Consider the following 19,746-nt stretch of genomic DNA (forward strand, 5'->3'; position numbering starts at 1 on the left):
TCACACAGAAGGATCTGGGACTACTTCAGTTAAAGTGAGGGCAAAAACCAGTTACAAAACATGGACAGCTGCATGAATTTGTATGATTTCTATTGCATTTCAAAGAACTCTTTATCAAGGGATTTTAAAAAATATTCCTCAGTAAAAATTGCTTTGGTATATTGCAGCATGAAATTTTGTTCCAAGCAATACTTAAGGAATATAATTTTCCCTTAATAGGGAATTGCTTGAAATGCTTTGGGAAGCATACAAACTTGTGCAGCTGAATTTGTGTTCTGTTGTTATTGACTGCTATGGCAGAAATCCTATGCACACTTAATCTGGGAGTAAGTCCCATTGAACTCAGTGGGGTCTACTTCTGAGTAGACATGTATAGGATTGCATTGTAAGTTGTGTTAAAGATTATACAAACATTTTAAAATACATGTAATATGAAGTTTGTTTTCTATAGTTCTAGATAAAAAACTAATTGAATCTCAGATTCCTTATAAGAAAGAGCTCTTGGCTCTTAAAGCCAAGAATGGCTTTAAAATGTTTAGTTAACAGTAGCAGTGCTCATTTATAATTGAAGTAGTATACAAAAAGCTGTAATATAACAGTAAATATATTTACTGTTTGTTGTAATTGGTTGTAAGATAACAGTAAATTTATTTACTCTTGAAAATTGCAAACATATTTTACTGTATTTACTTAACCTGAATCCTTTAGACTCTTTCTGCTTGTCACTGCAGTTGGAAGTTTTACATTCACAGACTTTAATGCTGATTCGAGAACGTTGGGGTGATCTTGTGCAAGTGGAGCGATATCACACTGGCAAATGTCTGTCCCTCTCTGTCTGGAAGTAAGTGAAATATTTGCTTATTTATCTGTAAATGTTCATCCAGCTGGCCGAAACTGTTTGGAACTTCAAAGCCCAAAGACTCAAAGCTTAGGAATTCCTATACTATCATATTTGGATACCTTATTACTAGAATTCTTGGTTGAACAGATATGAGTGGTTCTGTTTTATAATATTAAACTGCCTGTAATATTATTGATGTTCTGCAGTGTTCCACCGAAAGATGCTCTTAGGGAGCAATCCAGTTGGGATAGGCGGCCGCCTCCAGACTGAGAGGTGATCGCCTATCCAATGTAGGGCGGATGGAGTGCGGAGAGGATCTTCTCCACGCTCTCACTGCCCTGCATTCGCGGCTGGACAGCTGATTTTGGTTGTCTAGCTGCAGGACTTCGGAGTGGGGAGGGAGGCCAGACGACGCATAGGAAGCCTCATACTGGCACTTCCGCACTCCCTGCCCCTCCCCACCCCCAGGAACTCCCCCTTTTGCTCCACTCCATGCTGCTCATCCGCGCTCGGAGCCTGGGGACGATCCATGCCACCTACGAGGCTGCGAGGCTGCGGGGGAGGGGACAGGGAGGTGGGTTTCCGGGAACTGACCTCGGCGTGCAGGCTCCAAGGTTGGTTCCTGGAAACCGAAGAATCCTATGGCTGTCTAGCTGCTGTAGCGGTCATAGGATTGTGCCCTTAGCCTCTTAACAACTTAATTAACATACCATTTCTGTATTAAGCCAACAGGTGGTTGGAAGAAAAACAGGGACTGCATCTCTTCATAAGGTCACCATTAAGATAGATGAGAATGATGTGTCAAAACCTTTGCAAATTTCTCATGAGCCACCCCTTCCAGCTTGTGATTCCAAACTAATTGAAAGAGCTATGAAGGTAAATTTCACCAAGGGCAGTTGGCATATAATGTTAATAAATGATTCTTTTTTTACAATTAATCTCTCTTAAACAATTGTGTTTAGCTTCTATTTCTAGTCTTATTCAGAATTCTGTTACCATTACATTAACTTATTGTTGTGACCCACTGTCATAAGTAGCTGTTAGAATACATTTCTAGGAGCTCAGTCAGGTGTTATATATATTCACTAATTTCATGCAGTGCCACAAGGGTTAGGTCAAAGATTCATTATTGCAAAAAATTGTAGTTCTAATCTCTTGAAATACTATTTACTCCCCCCATCTCCTCTCAGGCATCTTCTAACCCTCTGGTACTCTTGTAAAATGTAATAGGAAGGCCAAACCAAGTGTTAACCTCTTGGGCATTATCCAACAGGTCCACTGCACTTACACAATTGACATAGCACTAGTGTAAACAACCTCTAGCACATTGCCATGCCAGCTTACGCTATTGGCATGTTTCCTTGGTAAATAGAGTTGCACTAGCACTTATGCTAGTGCCTCATCAATTATGTAAGCACAGTGGCTCTCTTGGATACTGCCCCTTGATTTAAAAACTGATACAAATCCAAACAGGCAGTACCTTTTACCATTGGGCAGTGTGATGTTTATGCTAATTGTCTATAATGTGAATTTGAATAAGCCATAACTTGCAGTGGATTTGGTGGCCCAAGTATTACTGTATTTTGTGCATGAAAGTTTGTTCTGCTGTAGTTTCCTTTATACTGTTCTCCCTCTTCCCTCCAAAGTGATGAGTGCCCCAAAAAGAAACAGAGAGAGCAATTGGTTTAAAACAATTGACAAGGCTCAGTGAGATTAAGGCGAAGTGCTAGCCGGGATGTTTAGGCTGAATAGCAAGCCTGACCATTGCCAGGGGTGTTGGTGAAGAAGAAACTCTGGAAATTAGAATCGTCAGGTCTTCAGAGAAGCACAGTTTCCTCATCAAAAACAACTGTTGACTAGATGGGCTAGATGTAAACAGTGAAGACTCTGAACTCTGCAAGGGGAATGCAGAGACCAAGAGCAAGAGGAAGGCTTTTCAGGCAAACTGCCATTTGACAGACTGCATGTGTGTCGGTTTCTTACTCTCCCTACCCCAGCCCAGTTTTCCAAAACCTGCTCAGGGAATTTCAGGTACAAGGACTTGGGGGTTAAGTGACAGTATGGAGTTCAGCCCCTTCATGGATCACTGCCTTGTTGCAGCGAAGGGGCTTGCGTAACTCAGTGAAGCCATAAGCTATGCCGTGCAGGGCCACCCAAGACAGACAGGTCATGGCAGAGAGTTCTGACAAAATGTGGTCCACTGGAGAAGGAAATGGCAACCCACTCCAGTATTCTTACCAAGAAAACCCCATAGAACCTATCACAAGGCTAAAAGAGATGACGCCGGAAAATGAGACCCTCAGGTCGTAAGGTGTCCAATATACTACTGGGGAAGAGCAGAGGGAATTTCCAAGTAGCGCCAGAAAGAGTGAAGCGGCTGGGCCAAAGCCGAAAGGACACTCAGCTGTGGATGTGTCTGGTAGTGAAAACAAAGTCCGATGCTGTAAAGAACAATATTGTTTAGCAACCTGGAATGTAAGATCAATGAATCAAGGTAAGCTGGAGGTGGTCAAACATGAGATGGCAAGATTGAACATCGACATCTTGGGAATCAGCGAACTAAAATGGACAAGCATGGGCAACTTTAATTCGGGTAACCTTTATATCTACTACTGTGGGCAAGAATCCCTTAGAAGAAATGGAGTAGCACTCATAGTCAACAAAAGGGTGGGAAAAGCAGTACTGGGGTACAATCTCAAAAACGATAGAATGATCTCAGTACGAATCCAAGGCAAATCATTCAACGTCACAGTAATTCAAGTCTATGCCCCAACCACTGAGGCCGAAGAAGCTGAGGTTGATTGGTTCTGTGAAGACCTACAACACCTTCTAGAACTAACACCAAAAAAAGATGTCCTCTTCATCATAGGGGATTGGAATGCTAAAGTAGGAAGTCAAGAAATCACCGGGATAACAGGCAAGCATGGCCTTGGTGTACAAGATGAAGCAGGACAAAGGCTAATAGAGTTTTGTGAAGAGAACACGCTGATCATAGCAAACACTGTTTTCCAACAGCACAAGAGACGACTCTGCACATGGACATCACCAGATGGTCAATATCGAAATCAGATTGATTATGTCCTTTGCAACCGAAGATGGAGAAGCTCTATACAGTCAGTAAAAACAAGACCTGGAGCTGACTGTGGCTCAGATTATGAGCTTCTTGTTGCAAAATTTCAGCTTAAATAGAAGAAGTAGGGAAAACAACTAAACCATTCAGGTATGACCTAAGTCATACCCCGTATGAATATACAGTGGAGGTGGGGAATAGATTTAAGGGATTAGACCTGATAGACAGAGTGCCTGAGGAACTATGGACGGAGGTCCATAACATTGTTCAGGAGGCAGCAACTCAATCCATCCCAAAGAAAAAGAAATGCAAGAAAGCAAAGTGGCTGTCTGATGAGGCTTTACAAGTAGCTGAGGAAAGACGGGAAGTGAAAAGCAAGGGAGAAAGGGGAAGATATATCAAACTGAATGCAGAGTTCTAGAGAACAGCAAGGAGATACAAGAAGGCCTTCTTAAATGAACAATGCAAAGAAATCGAGGAAAACAACAGAATGGGAAAGACTAGAGATCTTTTCAAGAAAATCGGAGATCTCAAGGGAATGGTTTGTGCAAAGTTGGGCATGATAAAGGACAAAGAAGGCAGGGACCTAACAGAAGCAGATGAGATTAAGAAGAGGTGGCAAGAATACACAGAAGAACTATACAGGAAAGATCTGAATGTCCCTGATAGCCATGATAGTGTGGTCACTGAACTTGAGCCAGACATCCTAGAGAGGAAGCATTAGTAACAACAAAGCTAGCGGAGATGACAGTATTCCAGCTGAGCTATTTAAAATCCTAAAAGATGATGCTGTTAAAGTGCTGCACTCAATATGCCAACAAATTTGGAACACTCAACAGTGGCCACAAGTCTGGAAAAGGTCAGTTTACATTCCAATTCCAAAGAAGGGCAACACCAAAGAGTGTTCAAACTACCGCACAATTGCACTCATTTCATATGCCAGCAAGGTTATGCTCAAAATCCTACAAGCTAGGCTTCAGCAGCATGTGAACCGAGAACTACCGGAAATACAAGCAGGGTTTTGAAGAGGCAGAGGAACTAGAGATCAAATCGCCAACATTTGCTGGATCATGGAGAAAGCAAAAGAATTCCAGAAAAACATCTATTTCTGCTTCATTGACTATGCTAAAGCCTTTGATTGTGTGGATCACAACAAACTGTGGCAAATTCTTAAAGAGATGGGAGTACCAGACCACCTTACCTGTCTCCTGAGAAACCTGTACGAGGGCCAAGAAGCAACAGTAAGAACCAGACATGGAACAACCGATTGGTTCAAAATTGGGAAAGGAGTACGACAAGGCTGTATATTGTCACCCTGCTTATTTAATTTATATGCAGAGTACATCATGAGAAACTCCGGGTTGGATGAATCACAGGTAGGAATTAAGATTGCCAGGAGAATTATCAACAACCTCAGATATGCAGATGATACCACCCTAATGGCAGAAAGCGAAGAGGATCTAAAGAGCCTCTTGTTGAGGGTGAAAGAGGAGAGTGCAAACGCTGGTTTGAAACTCAACATTAAAAAAACTAAGATCATGGCATCTGGCCCCATCACTTCCTGGCATATGGAAGAGGAAGAAATGGAAGCAGTGACAGATTTTATTTTCTTGGGCTCCAAGATCACTGCAGACGGTGACTGTAGCCATGAAATTAAAAGACGCTTGCTCCTTGGGAGGAAAGCTATAGCACCCCTAGACAGCATAGTAAGAAGCAGAGACATTACCTTGCCGACAAAGGTCCGTCTAATCAAAGCTATGGTTTTCCCAGTAGTAATGTATGGCTGTGAGAGCTGGACTATAAGGAAGGCTGAGTGCCGAAGAATTGATGCTTTCGAACTGTGGTGCTGGAGAAGACTCTTACAAGTCCCCTGGACTGCAAGGAGGTCAAATCAGTCAATCCTAAAGGAAATCAACCCTGAGTGCTCATTGGAAGGACAGATACTGAAGCTGAAGCTCAGATATTTTGGCCACCTAATGCAAAGAGAAAAGTCACTGGAAAAGACCCTGATGCTGGGAAAGATTGAAGGCAAAAGGAGAAGGGGATGGCAGAGGATGAGATGGCTAGATAGCATCACCGATGCAATGAATATGAACTTGAGCACACTCCGGGAGAGAGCAGAGGACAGGAAGGCCTGGCGTGCTGTGGTCCATGGCATCACGAAGAGTCGGACGCGACTTAACGACTGAACAACAACAATGGAGTTCAGACTATTTCCAGGAAGAAATTGTTTAGTGTTGGGCACAGCTGAACTTACTCTCTTCCCCTTTTGTCTCAGATGTCTCTTGTTCAGATTAAGAGTAGCTCAGGGGTGGGGAACCTCTAGCCTGTGAGACCTCCCCCGATGTTTCCCCATGCAGCAATTAGCAATGGGTGTCAGTGGAAGCTTTAAAAAATGCTTAGTGGCTGTACTAGGTGGGGGTGATTTTCAGCATGGGGTTGCTGCTGGGAAGAGAAGGGGGGACATGTGTGTGTGTGTGTGGGGGGGGAGATGGATGGTGGGGTGAACCTGTCTACTTTTTGCTTTAGTTCTGTTCACAACTGGAATTACTTTATGACATTTGTATGCCACCCCATACCATAACATAATGTTCTCTGGAAGGCTAACTATAAATAAACATAAAAACAATGTGGCCCTGGAAGGTTAGCATGCAGGAATGTGACCCTTGGGCTGGAAAAGCCTGAGGTGTAGGAAAGGCCCCTCACCCCTTCAGTAGACTCAGGAAGTAATCTCCAGAGGCTTGACAGCGTTGTGATCAATCACCTAAAGCCCTGGGAATATTCCCACTCTATAGTATTAAGCACTCGATTTTTATAAGGCATGGCAACCAAATGTCATGGAAATGTTTTTACATGGCAATCAAACACAAGGGCCCCATTAATAAAGCTTTAGTAAACTTTATATTGCCTGTCAGTTTTGAGGAATTCAATTGGTTTGACATTGGCAATCTTGGAAACTGTGGAAAGGCAGGACTGGGTTTATAAAATGTAAAAGACAGTGTCTGTTTGGAAATATGGAAAAGAACCCTGGCTGTCTGGCATAGAAAGAAATTATGTATCCAACTGTATCATTCCACCAGTGCATTCTGAACTACGCACAAGGGGAGAATCCAGCTAAAGATCTGTTTGTGCCACGGTTTGTGCAACTTAGGTTTACAAATTGGTCTGCTTGCACTGGCAGTGGAACTCTGCTAGTCCAGTAATTTCTTTAGCTGATGGTACATTGGGTTTAGGCCCGTTGCTCCACTAACCATACTGTAGTGACATTTCCCTCCTGTGCTCTCATTGTATAGAAAGCAACCTGCTGGGTTTTTGAAGAACTTTAAACAAGCTTAGATTTTAGGAAGACACTGCCATACTATCTCATTTAGGTGAAACAAGACCAGTTTGTTTGGGCTGTTGTGGAAATCTCCCTTTACAATTGTTTTTTATTTAGTTTTTTTAACAACTGCTCTAATTTTTATGTTTTTTAGATAGACCACTTGTCAGTAGAGAAGCTTCTGATAGACAGTGTCCACGCAAGAGCTCATCAGAAACTCCAGGAACTGAAAGCCATTCTTAAGAGTTACAATGTCAATGACAATTGTATGTGGTAGTATCTGAATTACAATGAATTTTGGGGAGATGTGGCTCTGCATTTTTTATGTGTCTTTTCTTACCTTACTTCAAAACCACAAGGCATAAATACTAAAGTGGGTGAAATTACTTTGCCAGTTTGCCTCTGCCTAACCTAAGCAAAATTCTTTAAGGCACTTTAAACAGAACACCTTTTTTGGTCCAATCATTGTGTTAAATATCTCACAGAAAAGTAATAAAACATTTAAAGGGGGTGGGGGCAGGATGAATGGCAAACATTTCCATATTTTATGAAAAAATTGAATGATATGTATGTTACATGACTAGAACTCCTTTCTTTTGTCTCCTTTGGAATTGATTTTAGCACTTTTCAAATGCTAGTTAAATTTTCAGTAAAGATTGGTATTTAGGTTTTGTTTTCTTATTTCATTTGATGTATTTAATTAAATGGCGTATCCTTTACATTCTTTTATGTAGAACCCATCTTTGTCTAATTTTGGCTAATCTCTTCTCAGCCCCCTGCGCCACAGCCCACCCTGTCTCAGGAGAGGCTTTTGGGTGCGGGGGGTAGGGAAGTGGAGGGGTGGAAATGTTCTCTTCTGCCAACCCCCTTCCATGAGTGCTGCTTAAAATCTAAGCTGCAGAATGGACTTTATTAAAAAGTATACATCAAGAGCATTTTGTATCAAAATATTGTCGAATTGTCAGGTGCACAAATGCAATGATTGAGGTAAGGGTGCTCAGCTTACTGCTTTCATAAAGCAAACTATCCTGCTTCTCTCCTCTCCCACGCAGCTCCCAGGTTCCCATGCATAGATACAGGCCTTCAAAATCAAAGCACTGGGTTTTGTTCTTTTTGCAGCATCTGGAAAAAGCAACTGGTTTTGATTGATGGATACCAATTATATTCTTGACACTTAACTTATTTATCAATTACTATACATTCATGTTAGTGAACAAGGACATTATTTGCCTGTTCACATGTAATGGTGGCAAAGCATGGGTTAATTAACCCACAATTTGCATGATGTGCAAACCCGGATGCTATGGGTTAATTGTGGGTTAAACAACCTACGATTAGTTCATGCCCTGGCAAATTGTGGGTTAATTATTAATAATTATTAATAAATTGTTAATTAACCCACTACTTGCTGCCATTACGTGCAAACTGGGTCAATGGCTGTGCTCTCATGTAACGCTAAGCCATTATTTATGTTATCCATGGTTAGTTGCATCTTGCAGACAGGCAAGCAAACAACAGCTTGTTTTCCCTGTTTATGGTTTGTTTTTCTCCCACCCATTTTACCAGTCTTCAGCATGGTTTCATTTTCAGGCTGCTCTTACTGGGCACCTCTGTTTTAGGGTGGACAGCAGCATAAACAAGACAGGGATAAGCCTCAGTTGTGGGTTCAGACATCATGATAGACCATGGCTTAAACAAGACAGACAAAAGAAGAGTACTTCTATTGTGATTGGGGCTGCGCAGTTCCGGTTTTGTTACGGGAAAATTTATCTCTTAATTAAGTAAACTCCTGTACTCAGTTTATGAATTCTTGATTCTTTAATTTAGCTTTTATAGAAACTGCTCTCCCCACGCTTGTTATCCCTATTCTGGAGCCATGTGGTCGATCAGAATGTTTGCACATTTTTGTAGACCTTCATTCTGGAATGTTCCAATTAATGCTTTATGGAATTGGTAAGTAAATAAACTTTACTTTCACTTAAGTGCTTCTTTCTAATACTATGACAGTTCATAGTAGGGGTTTTAGAATTCAACTGTTTCTTTGGCCTTAAAGCTAAAGTGAAAGGATTTAATCATATGGTTGGCTGGTAAGGAAGGAAAGGTGTTGAATAGGGGAATAAATACAGATCTGCAGGGTATAGCATGTAATACACTTAAAGCACGATGTGGCATGATCTGTAAAGCTCTCTGCCAAAGGAAGTAGTGGTGACTACTTATATGCAGTATTCCATAGAATAATTTGCTGTTAAAACATGTTTAACATGGAGTACTAGATAGGGCTGCTATTGTAAATGAAATATGGGACTGGACAGGTCATTGGTCTAAGCCAGCGCAGCATTTCTTGCAGTGCACAGTACCTTTTAAACTGTAAAAAAAACACCCCTTTGTCCTTTAAATTTTATTTTAAAACATACCTCATATCACGTAGGTATTTTTATTGGATATAATGGGTTGTATCCAGTGGTGTCCATCTGCTAGGGCAACAGACGCTGCTGGTGGAATGGATTCCCCCTCCTCCATGCCCCCAAATCTACTCTACAGGGTTGGGAGACTCTGCAAAGCAGATTTGAGAGGCATGTAGGGTGTGCAGGGGGATGGAGGAGAAGTCCAGTTGCACAAGGGGAAGTCTACTCATGTAACATTGGACAGAACTCAGTGGATTGGATCCGGACTTAATCATGCTTAGGGTAGACCTGTTGAAATCAATGGTACTAAAGTTAGTCATGACTAAATTAGGTTTTATTGATTTTAGTGGATCTGCCCTACCCATGATTAACTCAGGATCCAACCCAATGGGTGAGTTGGCACATCACACTAAGCCACCCTGAGAATAAGCCACAGTGGGTTGTGGTTTGCTCATTACTTCTGGCCGATGATTGGGCACTCTGCGGCTTGCTGAGGCTTGTCTCCCCCTCAATCCTCCCGTCCACTCCTGGCTTGTATCCCAGGGTACTTTGTGAGAGAAATTCTCATTCTCTATGTGAGCACCCTTTCTGCAGTTGGTCCACTGGGGTTGCTGGCTCATGAGGGAACCTCCTCCCCCATATCAAATCATCAAATGCATATAATTTTCTAAGCCCTTATGAATGTGGTAATGTGTTCGCAAACTTTTTAAAAACATATTTTTGTTTGGGGTCCTTGTGCAAGTGCACAGGAGCGCAAGACCACCTATCTGCTATTTAGTCCAGCATACTGATATCCCCTCTTGTCAGTGTCATTGTCAATCTCATCCTCCACTCTGGTGCTTGCTTTGCTAGTGAACACCTTTTTCGTTTAAAGGCCACTTCACGTACTACTGAAGTAATTACACCCACCCGAAAAGCTCCTCTCTAGCAGCCTCCAGCTGCTTTCAGCTCCCCCCTGCTTCATGCTTGTCGTTTCCTTCAATTGGTCTCTGCTTTTAGCTGTCAGTTATACATGTGGATTACAGAGCAGTGAGCGGAGTCACTACCCGTATGCATATTTCAAGGCAGAATGGGGGCTGAGTGGGTAAATATATGCAAATTTCAAGGCAGAGCAGTAAAATGGAGCAGAAAATTATGCAATATTCCTATCAGTAGATATTTGCTCCTGTGCACTTGCACAGCACTGAAAATAGAATTTAAAAATTGCAAACACGTTTGGGACACTCTCTGGTGTCCTTTCTTCAAGATTTCTATGAATTGGGGTTTTTTTTCCACCCCGAGGCGGAGGGCGCTGAGAAGGGATGAGGGAGAATGGTGGTGGCACTAGCAAGATTGCAAGGAGCAGCAGGGGTCTTTGCTGTTCTTGCCGAGCAGCTCTCTAGATGTTCCCGACAATCTATGATAAAATCGCTTCACTTGTTTTGGACGTCATGACAAGCCATCATGAGAACAAGCCACCCTAAACAACCCTGCTACAAGCCATGGGTTCTCAGGGTGGTCTGTTGGGAAAAATACATGCTACGTACACTGCCCTGAGATCCCTTGTGGATGAAGGACAGTTTATAAATTTTAGAAATAAATTGATTATGAGAAAACTTATTAGTGTGTTTTGCTTAAGTCCAGATCCCATTTATCCAAATAAATGTAAATAATGTTACAGTTAAGTAGTAATCATTCATCTTTCCCTGTAGACCAGCAGACACTGGATGACATAGAGAAGTCTGTCAATGATGACATGAAGCGTATCCTTACTTGGCTTCAACAACTCAAGTGAGTGAGCTGTGGGGTCATGAACTTTTAATATTTCATATGTAACTATTTTACCTTAAGCTACACTTTCTGCTCTCCTCCAGCATTGTGAAGATCACGTTCACTTCTAGAAACTCAATTTTTGTAAGATCTCCTGTGATGTTTCATACCAAGCTCAGTAGTATCTGCGGACATGTGAAATTCTGAGAGAACCCATTTGAGAATCTTCTAAAAATCTTAATTTTGATTGCTAGCTACTTTGAGTAGGAACTGTGATGCTCAAAATCCTACAAGCTAGGCTTCAGCAGTATGCGAACCGAGAACTACCGGAAGTACAAGCTGGGTTTAGAAGAGGCAGAGGAACTAGAGATCAAATCGCCAACATTCGCTGGATCATGGAGAAAGCAAGAGAATTCCAGAAAAACGTCTATTTCTGCTTCATTGACTACGCTAAAGCCTTTGATTGTGTGGATCACAACAAACTGTGGCAAATTCTTAAAGTGATGGGAGTACCAGACCACCTTACCTGTCTCCTAAGAAACCTGTACGAGGGTCAAGAAGCAACAGTAAGAACCAGACATGGAACAACCGATTGGTTCAAAATTGGGAAAGGAGTACGACAAGGCTGTATATTGTCGCCCTGCTTATTTAACTTATATGCAGAGTACATCATGAGAAATGCCGGGTTGGATGAATCAGAGGTCGGAATTAAGATTGCCGGGAGAATTATCAACAACCTCCGATATGCAGACGATACCACCCTAATGGCAGAAAGCGAAGAGGATCTCAAGAGCCTCTTGTTGAGGGTGAAAGAGGAGAGTGCAAAAGCTGGTTTGAAACTCAACATTAAAAAAACTAAGATCATGTCATCTGGCCCTATCACTTCCTGGCATATAGAAGGGGAAGAAATGGAAGCAGTGACAGATTTTACTTTCTTGGGCTCCAAGATCACCGCAGATGGTGACTGTAGCCATGAAATTAAAAGACGCTTGCTCCTTGGGAGGAAAGCTATGGCCAACCTAGACAGCATAGTAAGAAGCAGAGACATCACCTTGCCGACAAAGGTCCGCCTAATCAAAGCTATGGTTTTCCCAGTAGTAATGTATGGCTGTGAGAGCTGGACTATAAGGAAGGCTGAGCGCCGAAGAATTGATGCTTTCAAACTGTGGTGCTGGAGAAGACTCTTACGAGTCCCCTGGACTGCAAGGAGGTCAAATCAGTCCATCCTAAAGGAAATCAACCCTGAGTGCTCATTGGAAGGACAGATAATGAAGCTGAAGCTCCAATATTTTGGCCACCTAATGCAAAGAGAAAACTCCCTGGAAAAGACCCTGATGCTGGGAAAGACTGAAGGCAAAAGGAGACGGGGACGGCAGAGGATGAGATGGCTAGATAGCATCACGGATGCAATGAATATGAACTTGAGCACGCTCCGGGAGAGAGCGCAGGACAGGAAGGCCTGGCGTGCTATGGTCCATGGGGTCACGAAGAGTCGGACACGACTGAACGACTGAACAACAAAAAGAGAGAGAGAGATGGCACTTTAAACAATCCAAAATAAATGAGAACTGTATTTGTCTAACTTAAATTTCCCAAACTGTAAAGACTGTATTTGCAAGTAAAATCCAAAAGAGTTGCTGATGTTGGGTTTATATTGTACATATACACAGAAAAGCCGCTGTTCCTGTAGTTATAATATGGGCCACTTAGCATGTCAAGTGGCAGTAAACCTGGGTTTGCTATCATGTGTTCACTTTACTGATGGGTGTGCCTGTATGGCATGTGCAAACACAAAAATGTACATTCAGACAATGTACATTTTTATCTGTACACATGAAAAATCATAGATGTACACTTAAAAATCAGAATTTGTGTAGTAGCTTTATAAGAACTTTGATTTTTCTATTAAAGTTCTGTTCTGCATAATTGCAAAGGGGTAAAAGTACGATACTTTCTAAAAACAAATCTAGAAGACAAATTAGCAATGCTATATTCTAGTACATGAATACCAATGTTCTTGCATGACTTGGTTTTTGTTTTTGTTTTCAATTAAGGTTTTGGCTTGGACAGCAGCGTTGCAAACAATCAATAAAACACTTGCCTACAGTCAGCAGTGAAACACTACAGCTAGCTAATTATACTGCTCACCCTGTGGGAAATCTCTCCAATCACAAGCTCTTCATCAAGCTCACCCGACTTCCACAGTACTACATTGTAAGTGAATGTGGAATCTTTATATGAACTTGGTCCTCTGCATGAAGAAAGCAAAATGGGCCATTTTTGTCATGTGACTACTGGTTTGATCTTTATCATTATCACTTTGTACTGCTGGCAAGTGGCAAACCATTCGCTTTGAGTCTAATGATCCCCTCTTTGTCCCAGCCAGCCAGAAAACTCCAAATTACTTCCTAGCAATTAGTCTAATACAGGAGATGGCAAACTTCTGTATTCTTTGGGTGTAGGTGGGGTGGGGGGACTATTTTTTGGAAACATAATACTACATAGATCCTTGCATATAGCAAACTTTAACAAATCAAAAGTGTGGAAAATATGCTTCATACAAAATAAAGGGACAAGATGTGAAATTGTGGAATATCTGTTTTTCTTAAAACTTAAAAAAAAAATTTGAGTAAAAGTAAGGGCAAACTTTTTATCATACCTTGATTTAAAATTTGATAGTCACTAGGGGTCAGGTTGCTCTGGGGCTGGATCTGACCTGAGGGCTGTCAAGTTGGTCAAAGCAATAAGAAGGTAGGCAAATAAAGTCTTACTCAGTTGGCTGAGTTACAGAGGGTTATTTTACGGGTCACATAAGAGCTTTGTATGTGAAGTAGGATAATAAAGTATGTGTGTATTTATGAACAGCAAACTTTCCAGCCTTCCCCATAGCACTGTGAGCTTTTAACACTTGCCTCCATTTCAGAAGCATTTGGAGTGGTCATGATGTGAGGATGAGATTGCAGTTCAAGAAATGCAAGTTATAGTGTCCACCAGCTACTTTGTTCTCTGCCATGTTCATGAAAATAATACACTAATTATGTTAGCTAGAGCATTTAAACTTTTGAATTTTGCATTCATTGATCTGGTTTGCATGTAATGGCAGCAAATCATGAGTTAATGAACTCATGATTTGTTGCTGTGTATGCTGGGCGCATTCTGCCACTGTTTCCAATATTCAACATGTGTTGACTCCTGATTGACCCGATCGGGGGTTGGATATTCAAAAAGGCTGCCGAATGCACCCCACACGTGCTGCAGCAAATCGTGCCACAGCAAACCCATGATTTACCACCATTACATGCAAACAGCCCCATTATGATACTTCCAGGTTGCCTTTTGTAAACTTGTTTAGCTCGCACTGCTGTGACAGTGAGAGAATTCATAAATTAATCTCCGAATGTTTTTGACCTATCTCAATTTAACTTTTTAACAATCTAGGTAGTGGAGATGTTTGACGTTCCCAGCAACACCACACAGCTGGAATACAAATACTACTTTCTTTCTGTGAGCTATGCTGAAGGAGATGACAACCCTGCTACTGCAGTTCTCCTTCAGCAGTTTAAACCAAATATTGAAGAGCTGGTTTTGGACACAAAAAGCGGGAAACATGCAAAAGGTGGCACAAAGCGCAAGGTAAGGTATGGGTTTGTACACAGGCGCTGAACTTGTTTGTAAGTGGAATCTCTTAGTTGAAGGTGATCTGATAAATATTGGGGCATGTCTTGGCCTCATGGAATAGAATTGGTCTGCTCAACTGGACTTCTCCCTTTCTTGTTATAAGAAAGGGAAGAAATTGAGTTTGACGAGTATTCTGAGATCATGCTGTTGCAGACAGTATTCCCTGTATTTAACTAACAGTACTCAAGTCACCTTATTTTGAAATACAGTGCAGTGATATTTCCTGAACCAACATTCTGTGCAGTTCAGTAACTCCCACGTTATTTTGAGAGAATCGTCACAATCTTGAATATTTAAGTAATACGTAGTGCTTGTACTCTCTGGCTTCCATCTCTAGAGAAAATATCTGAAAGGAATTTTGAGGAGCTGTTTATTGTATGATGCTGTGACCGAGGAATTTGACAGTGTATTTAGTTTCTTACCTATCATGGAAGCATTAAATAATGAGGGTAGTGGTACTGTCATTTACTGATATACCAATATGTGGGTTTCTTGACTGTTTTGTAGGGCTGTCATCTGATTGTTGTTGTTCAGTCGTTCAGTCGTGTCCGACTCTTCGTGACCCCATGGACCATAGCACGCCAGGCCTTCCTGTCCTGCGCTCTCTCCCGGAGCGTGCTCAAGTTCATATTCATTGCATCCGTGATGCTATCTAGCCATCTCATCCTCTGTCGTCCACTTCTCCTTTTGCCTTCAGTCTTTCCCAGCATCAGGGTCTTTTCCAGGGAGTTTTCTCTTCGCATTAGGTGGCCAAAATATTGGAGCTTCAGCTTCATTATCTGTCCTTCCAATGAGCACTCAGGGTTGATTTCCTTTAGGATGGACTGATTTGACCTCCTTGCAGTCCAGGGGACTCGTAAGAGTCTTCTCCAGCACCACAGTTCGAAAGCATCAATTCTTCGGCGCTCAGCCTTCCTTATAGTCCAGCTCTCACAGCCATACATTACTACTGGGAAAACCATAGCTTTGATTAGACGGACCTTTGTTGGCAAGGTGATGTCTCTGCTTCTTACTATGCTGTCTAGGTTGGCCATAGCTTTCCTCCCAAGGAGCAAGCGTCTTTTAATTTCATGGCTACAGTCACCGTCTGCGGTGATCTTGGAGCCCAAGAAAGTAAAATCTGTCACTGCTTCCATTTCTTCCTCTTCTATATGCCAGGAAGTGATGGGGCCAGATGCCATGATCTTAGTTTTTTTAATGTTGAGTTTCAAACCAGCTTTTGCACTCTCCTCTTTCACCCTCAACAAGAGGCTCTTGAGATCCTCTTCGCTTTCTGCCATTAGGGTGGTATCGTCTGCATATCGGAGGTTGTTGATAATTCTCCCGGCAATCTTAATTCCGACCTCTGATTCATCCAACCCGGCATTTCTCATGATGTACTCTGCATATAAGTTAAATAAGCAGGGTGACAATATGCAGCCTTGTCGTACTCCTTTCCCAATTTTGAACCAATCGGTTGTTCCATGTCTGGTTCTTACTGTTGCTTCTTGACCCTCGTACAAGTTTCTCAGGAGACAGGTAAGGTGGTCTGGTACTCCCATCACTTTAAGAATTTGCCACAGTTTGTTGTGATCCACACAATCAAAGGCTTTAGCGTAGTCAATGAAGCAGAAATAGACGTTTTTCTGGAATTCTCTTGCTTTCTCCATGATGCAGCGAATGTTGGCGATTTGATCTCTAGTTCCTCTGCCTCTTCTAAACCCAGCTTGTACTTCCGGTAGTTCTCGGTTCGCATACTGCTGAAGCCTAGCTTGTAGGATTTTGAGCATCACCTTGCTGGCATGTGAAATGAGCGCAATTGTGCGGTAGTTTGTACACTCTTTGGCGTTGCCCTTCTTTGGAATTGGAATGTAAACTGACCTTTTCCAGTCTTGTGGCCACTGTTGAGTGTTCCAGATTTGTTGGCATATTGAATGCAGCACTTTAACAGCATCATCTTTTAGGATTTTAAATAGCTCAGCTGGAATACTGTCATCTCCACTAGCTTTGTTGTTACTAATGCTTCCTAAGGCCCACTTGACTTCACTCTCCAGGATGTCCGGCTCAAGTTCAGTGACCGCACTATCATGGCTATCAGGGACATTCAGATCTTTCCTGTATAGTTCTTCTGTGTATTCTTGCCACCTCTTCTTAATCTCATCTGCTTCTGTTAGGTCCCTGCCTTCTTTGTCCTTTATCATGCCCGTCTTTGCACAAAACGTTCCCTTGAGATCTCCAATTTTCTTGAAGAGATCTCTAGTCATCTGATTAGAGAAACCTTAATCCATTAGCCAATTAATGACATAGGGCAGAATCCAGTGCTGTGTTTCTGCCTCCTTCCACCCCACTGACAGCACTGCACGTGTGGCTCCCACTGCTTCTGCAATGGCGATTTAGCGCTTCTGGGGCAATCTGAAATGAGCGGGAACACTCATTTCTGGAAGGTGGCGAGCTGGCAGAGCTCACATAAGGGAGTTCCACCGACCTGCCTCCTTCAAGAAGCTAGTGTTTTTGCTCGTTTGGGGGCTTCTCCTAGGAAGCGCTAAATCTCCCTTGCATAAGTGGTGGTTTCCTCTTGCGCAGTGCAGTCGGTGGGACACGCTGTCTGCACAATGGAACCGGCAGGGTGGAAAAGTGTCGGCAGGAGTGTAAGTGTTCCATTGGATACCGCCCATAGGTTTTAATGTATTAAATATGCAAATGATTGCATATGAATAATATAATAGTTTTGAAGAAAGGATGCATTTTTTTTAGATGGATATATCTCACTGGCCCTGTCTTAGAAGAGGCATTCTCTTCTGTAATAGAAGGGGGATGTCTTTTCTAAAACGGCATTTAGTTTTTATTTTATTTTTTTTACAAAAATGTATTTTCAGATTAATCTGTGGCACCATCTGAATCTATAAACAGTCTTTAATTTATCCAGTTAATCTACAGGGAGAGTAGATTACCTGTGCCCCCTAGACAGCACCTGGAGGACATAAGATTCTTCAGTTTCCAGGATACGACATTGGAGACAGGGCTCCGACCTCATAGCCAGGAAACCATGCTCCCCTCCCTCTTGTAGCTGGCATGGAGAGAACCACGCTGGTTACCTCTACACGCTCAGTTAGCGGAGCGCAAAGACAGGGGAAAAGGGCTGTTCCTGTGGGTGGGGAGGGGAGACCGGGGCGGCTGGCTTATGCCTTTTCCTTTCGCCGCCCCAGCCTCTTTCCTACCCTGAAGCCTCTGCTACTGTAAATGCAATGCAGGAGGTGCAAGACACCTCCTGCTTTCCATAGAATACTCATTAGCCTCCGAGTTTGGGGGCTTCTGAGTACCCACGGCACAAACCATAGGACTGTGCTGTCAGTGTTGCAGGCCTGCAAATTAACTAGATATATTATCATACAGTCAGATGACACATAGTGCAACCCTGTGCACATTTTCTAAGAAATAAATCTCCCATTGTTCAGTGGAACCTGTTCCAAGGAGGTGTGCATAAAATTGCAACTGAATTGTTTGTGGGAATCCCGTCACACCATTGAACACTGTTGGTGTTGCGCTAGATGTCCCTTACACTAGTGTAACGTAATTTACGTTACTACTCATGTTGACTTGAACACTGCCCAAGAATTACTGAATAGTTTATCTAAAATAGGTAAGTTTCATGCTGTGTAATTTAAAACTTAGAACTATGATCCAGCTTTTTAAGTGATAAAAATTGTACCTTGCTAAAAGAGGTTATTCTGCTATTTTCTAGTTATCTGGTGATCCGTGCCCCACAGAACCCAAGAAACCAAAACGGTCTGGAGAAATGTGTGCCTTCAATAAAGTTCTTGCTCACATTGTAGCAATGTGTGATACAAATATGCCATTTATAGGACTTCGTATGGAGGTAAGTAGAAAAAGGTTTCTGTTGGGGGTGGGGCAAATGGCTTGATAAGCATTTTTAAACAAGGACTTGATAAGGAGAAGGAGTCCAGGCTGTGTAGCCCTGAGAAATGAGAGGGACTCCCTGCCTGAGTTTGCTTTTCTAGCTGTGCTCACTGCTAGCCTAGCACAGAGCCCAACGTTTGCCAGAATGTGAAGAATTTAGTCACAGACCAAGAAGCCTAGTGTGTTGGAGTATGGGCACAGCTTGGTAAACCATTTTGCTAAACTGCAATGGATATTAACTACCATAAATATCCCTTTGTACTTAATATTTAAACAGTTTGGTCAGGAATTGCCTCAGTGACCAGCCTTGGGATTTGCAGATAAATAGTTTGCAATAATTTGGGCAAAGCTTTAAGCAGAAGGAGCAGGAATTATTATAGGGTGGGGAAGAGGCCTATCCAGTGTTGGGAGTAAGCTGTAGTGCACTTCCTAAGCTCCTGAAGTGTGAAAGTTTTGGCAATTGGATGTTCTCTGCAATAACCTGATACCTCTAGAATGAAAAAGGAGCACAGATTTTTAGTGTCTAAAAAAATGCAGGGAATTAGACATGTCTAAGGCCATTCAACAGCCCATATTCCTTTAATCTCTTATGGCTTTGCTTCTCAGCATGTCAGTGCTTCAGGCTCTGTCCAAATCAGCACTGTGTGGTATAGCTCATAATGTAAATAGCCTAGACGGTAAGGATTAGGTAATGAAGGCATTAGGTAAACATGCAATCCTAAGCACGTTTAGGCAGAAATAAATCCTGTAACTGTTTTTTCTGTTTTAAATTGTGTTAAAAGTTTGT

At 42.2% G+C, this 19,746-nt stretch overlaps 1 protein-coding gene across 5 annotated transcripts in view; it reads left to right on the forward strand.

Moving 5' to 3' along the window:
- The window catches only part of MED14 (mediator complex subunit 14), a 54,230-nt gene that overhangs the window by 12,841 nt on the left and 21,643 nt on the right, over positions 1-19,746 (forward strand). For all 5 annotated transcript variants that reach the window (XM_084843915.1, XM_084843916.1, XM_084843917.1 and 2 more), the window contains exons 8-15: positions 709-841; positions 1,567-1,717; positions 7,385-7,496; positions 9,058-9,183; positions 11,327-11,405; positions 13,439-13,598; positions 14,823-15,017; positions 18,784-18,918. In XM_084843915.1, the coding sequence (XP_084700041.1) occupies positions 709-841; positions 1,567-1,717; positions 7,385-7,496; positions 9,058-9,183; positions 11,327-11,405; positions 13,439-13,598; positions 14,823-15,017; positions 18,784-18,918 (1,091 nt within the window). The remainder of the gene's footprint in view (positions 1-708; positions 842-1,566; positions 1,718-7,384; positions 7,497-9,057; positions 9,184-11,326; positions 11,406-13,438; positions 13,599-14,822; positions 15,018-18,783; positions 18,919-19,746) is intronic.

This window comes from Heloderma suspectum, chromosome 3, assembly GCF_057233095.1.
Source record: "Heloderma suspectum isolate Gila_16-S chromosome 3, 16-S_ref, whole genome shotgun sequence".
Taxonomy (NCBI): domain Eukaryota; kingdom Metazoa; phylum Chordata; class Lepidosauria; order Squamata; family Helodermatidae; genus Heloderma; species Heloderma suspectum.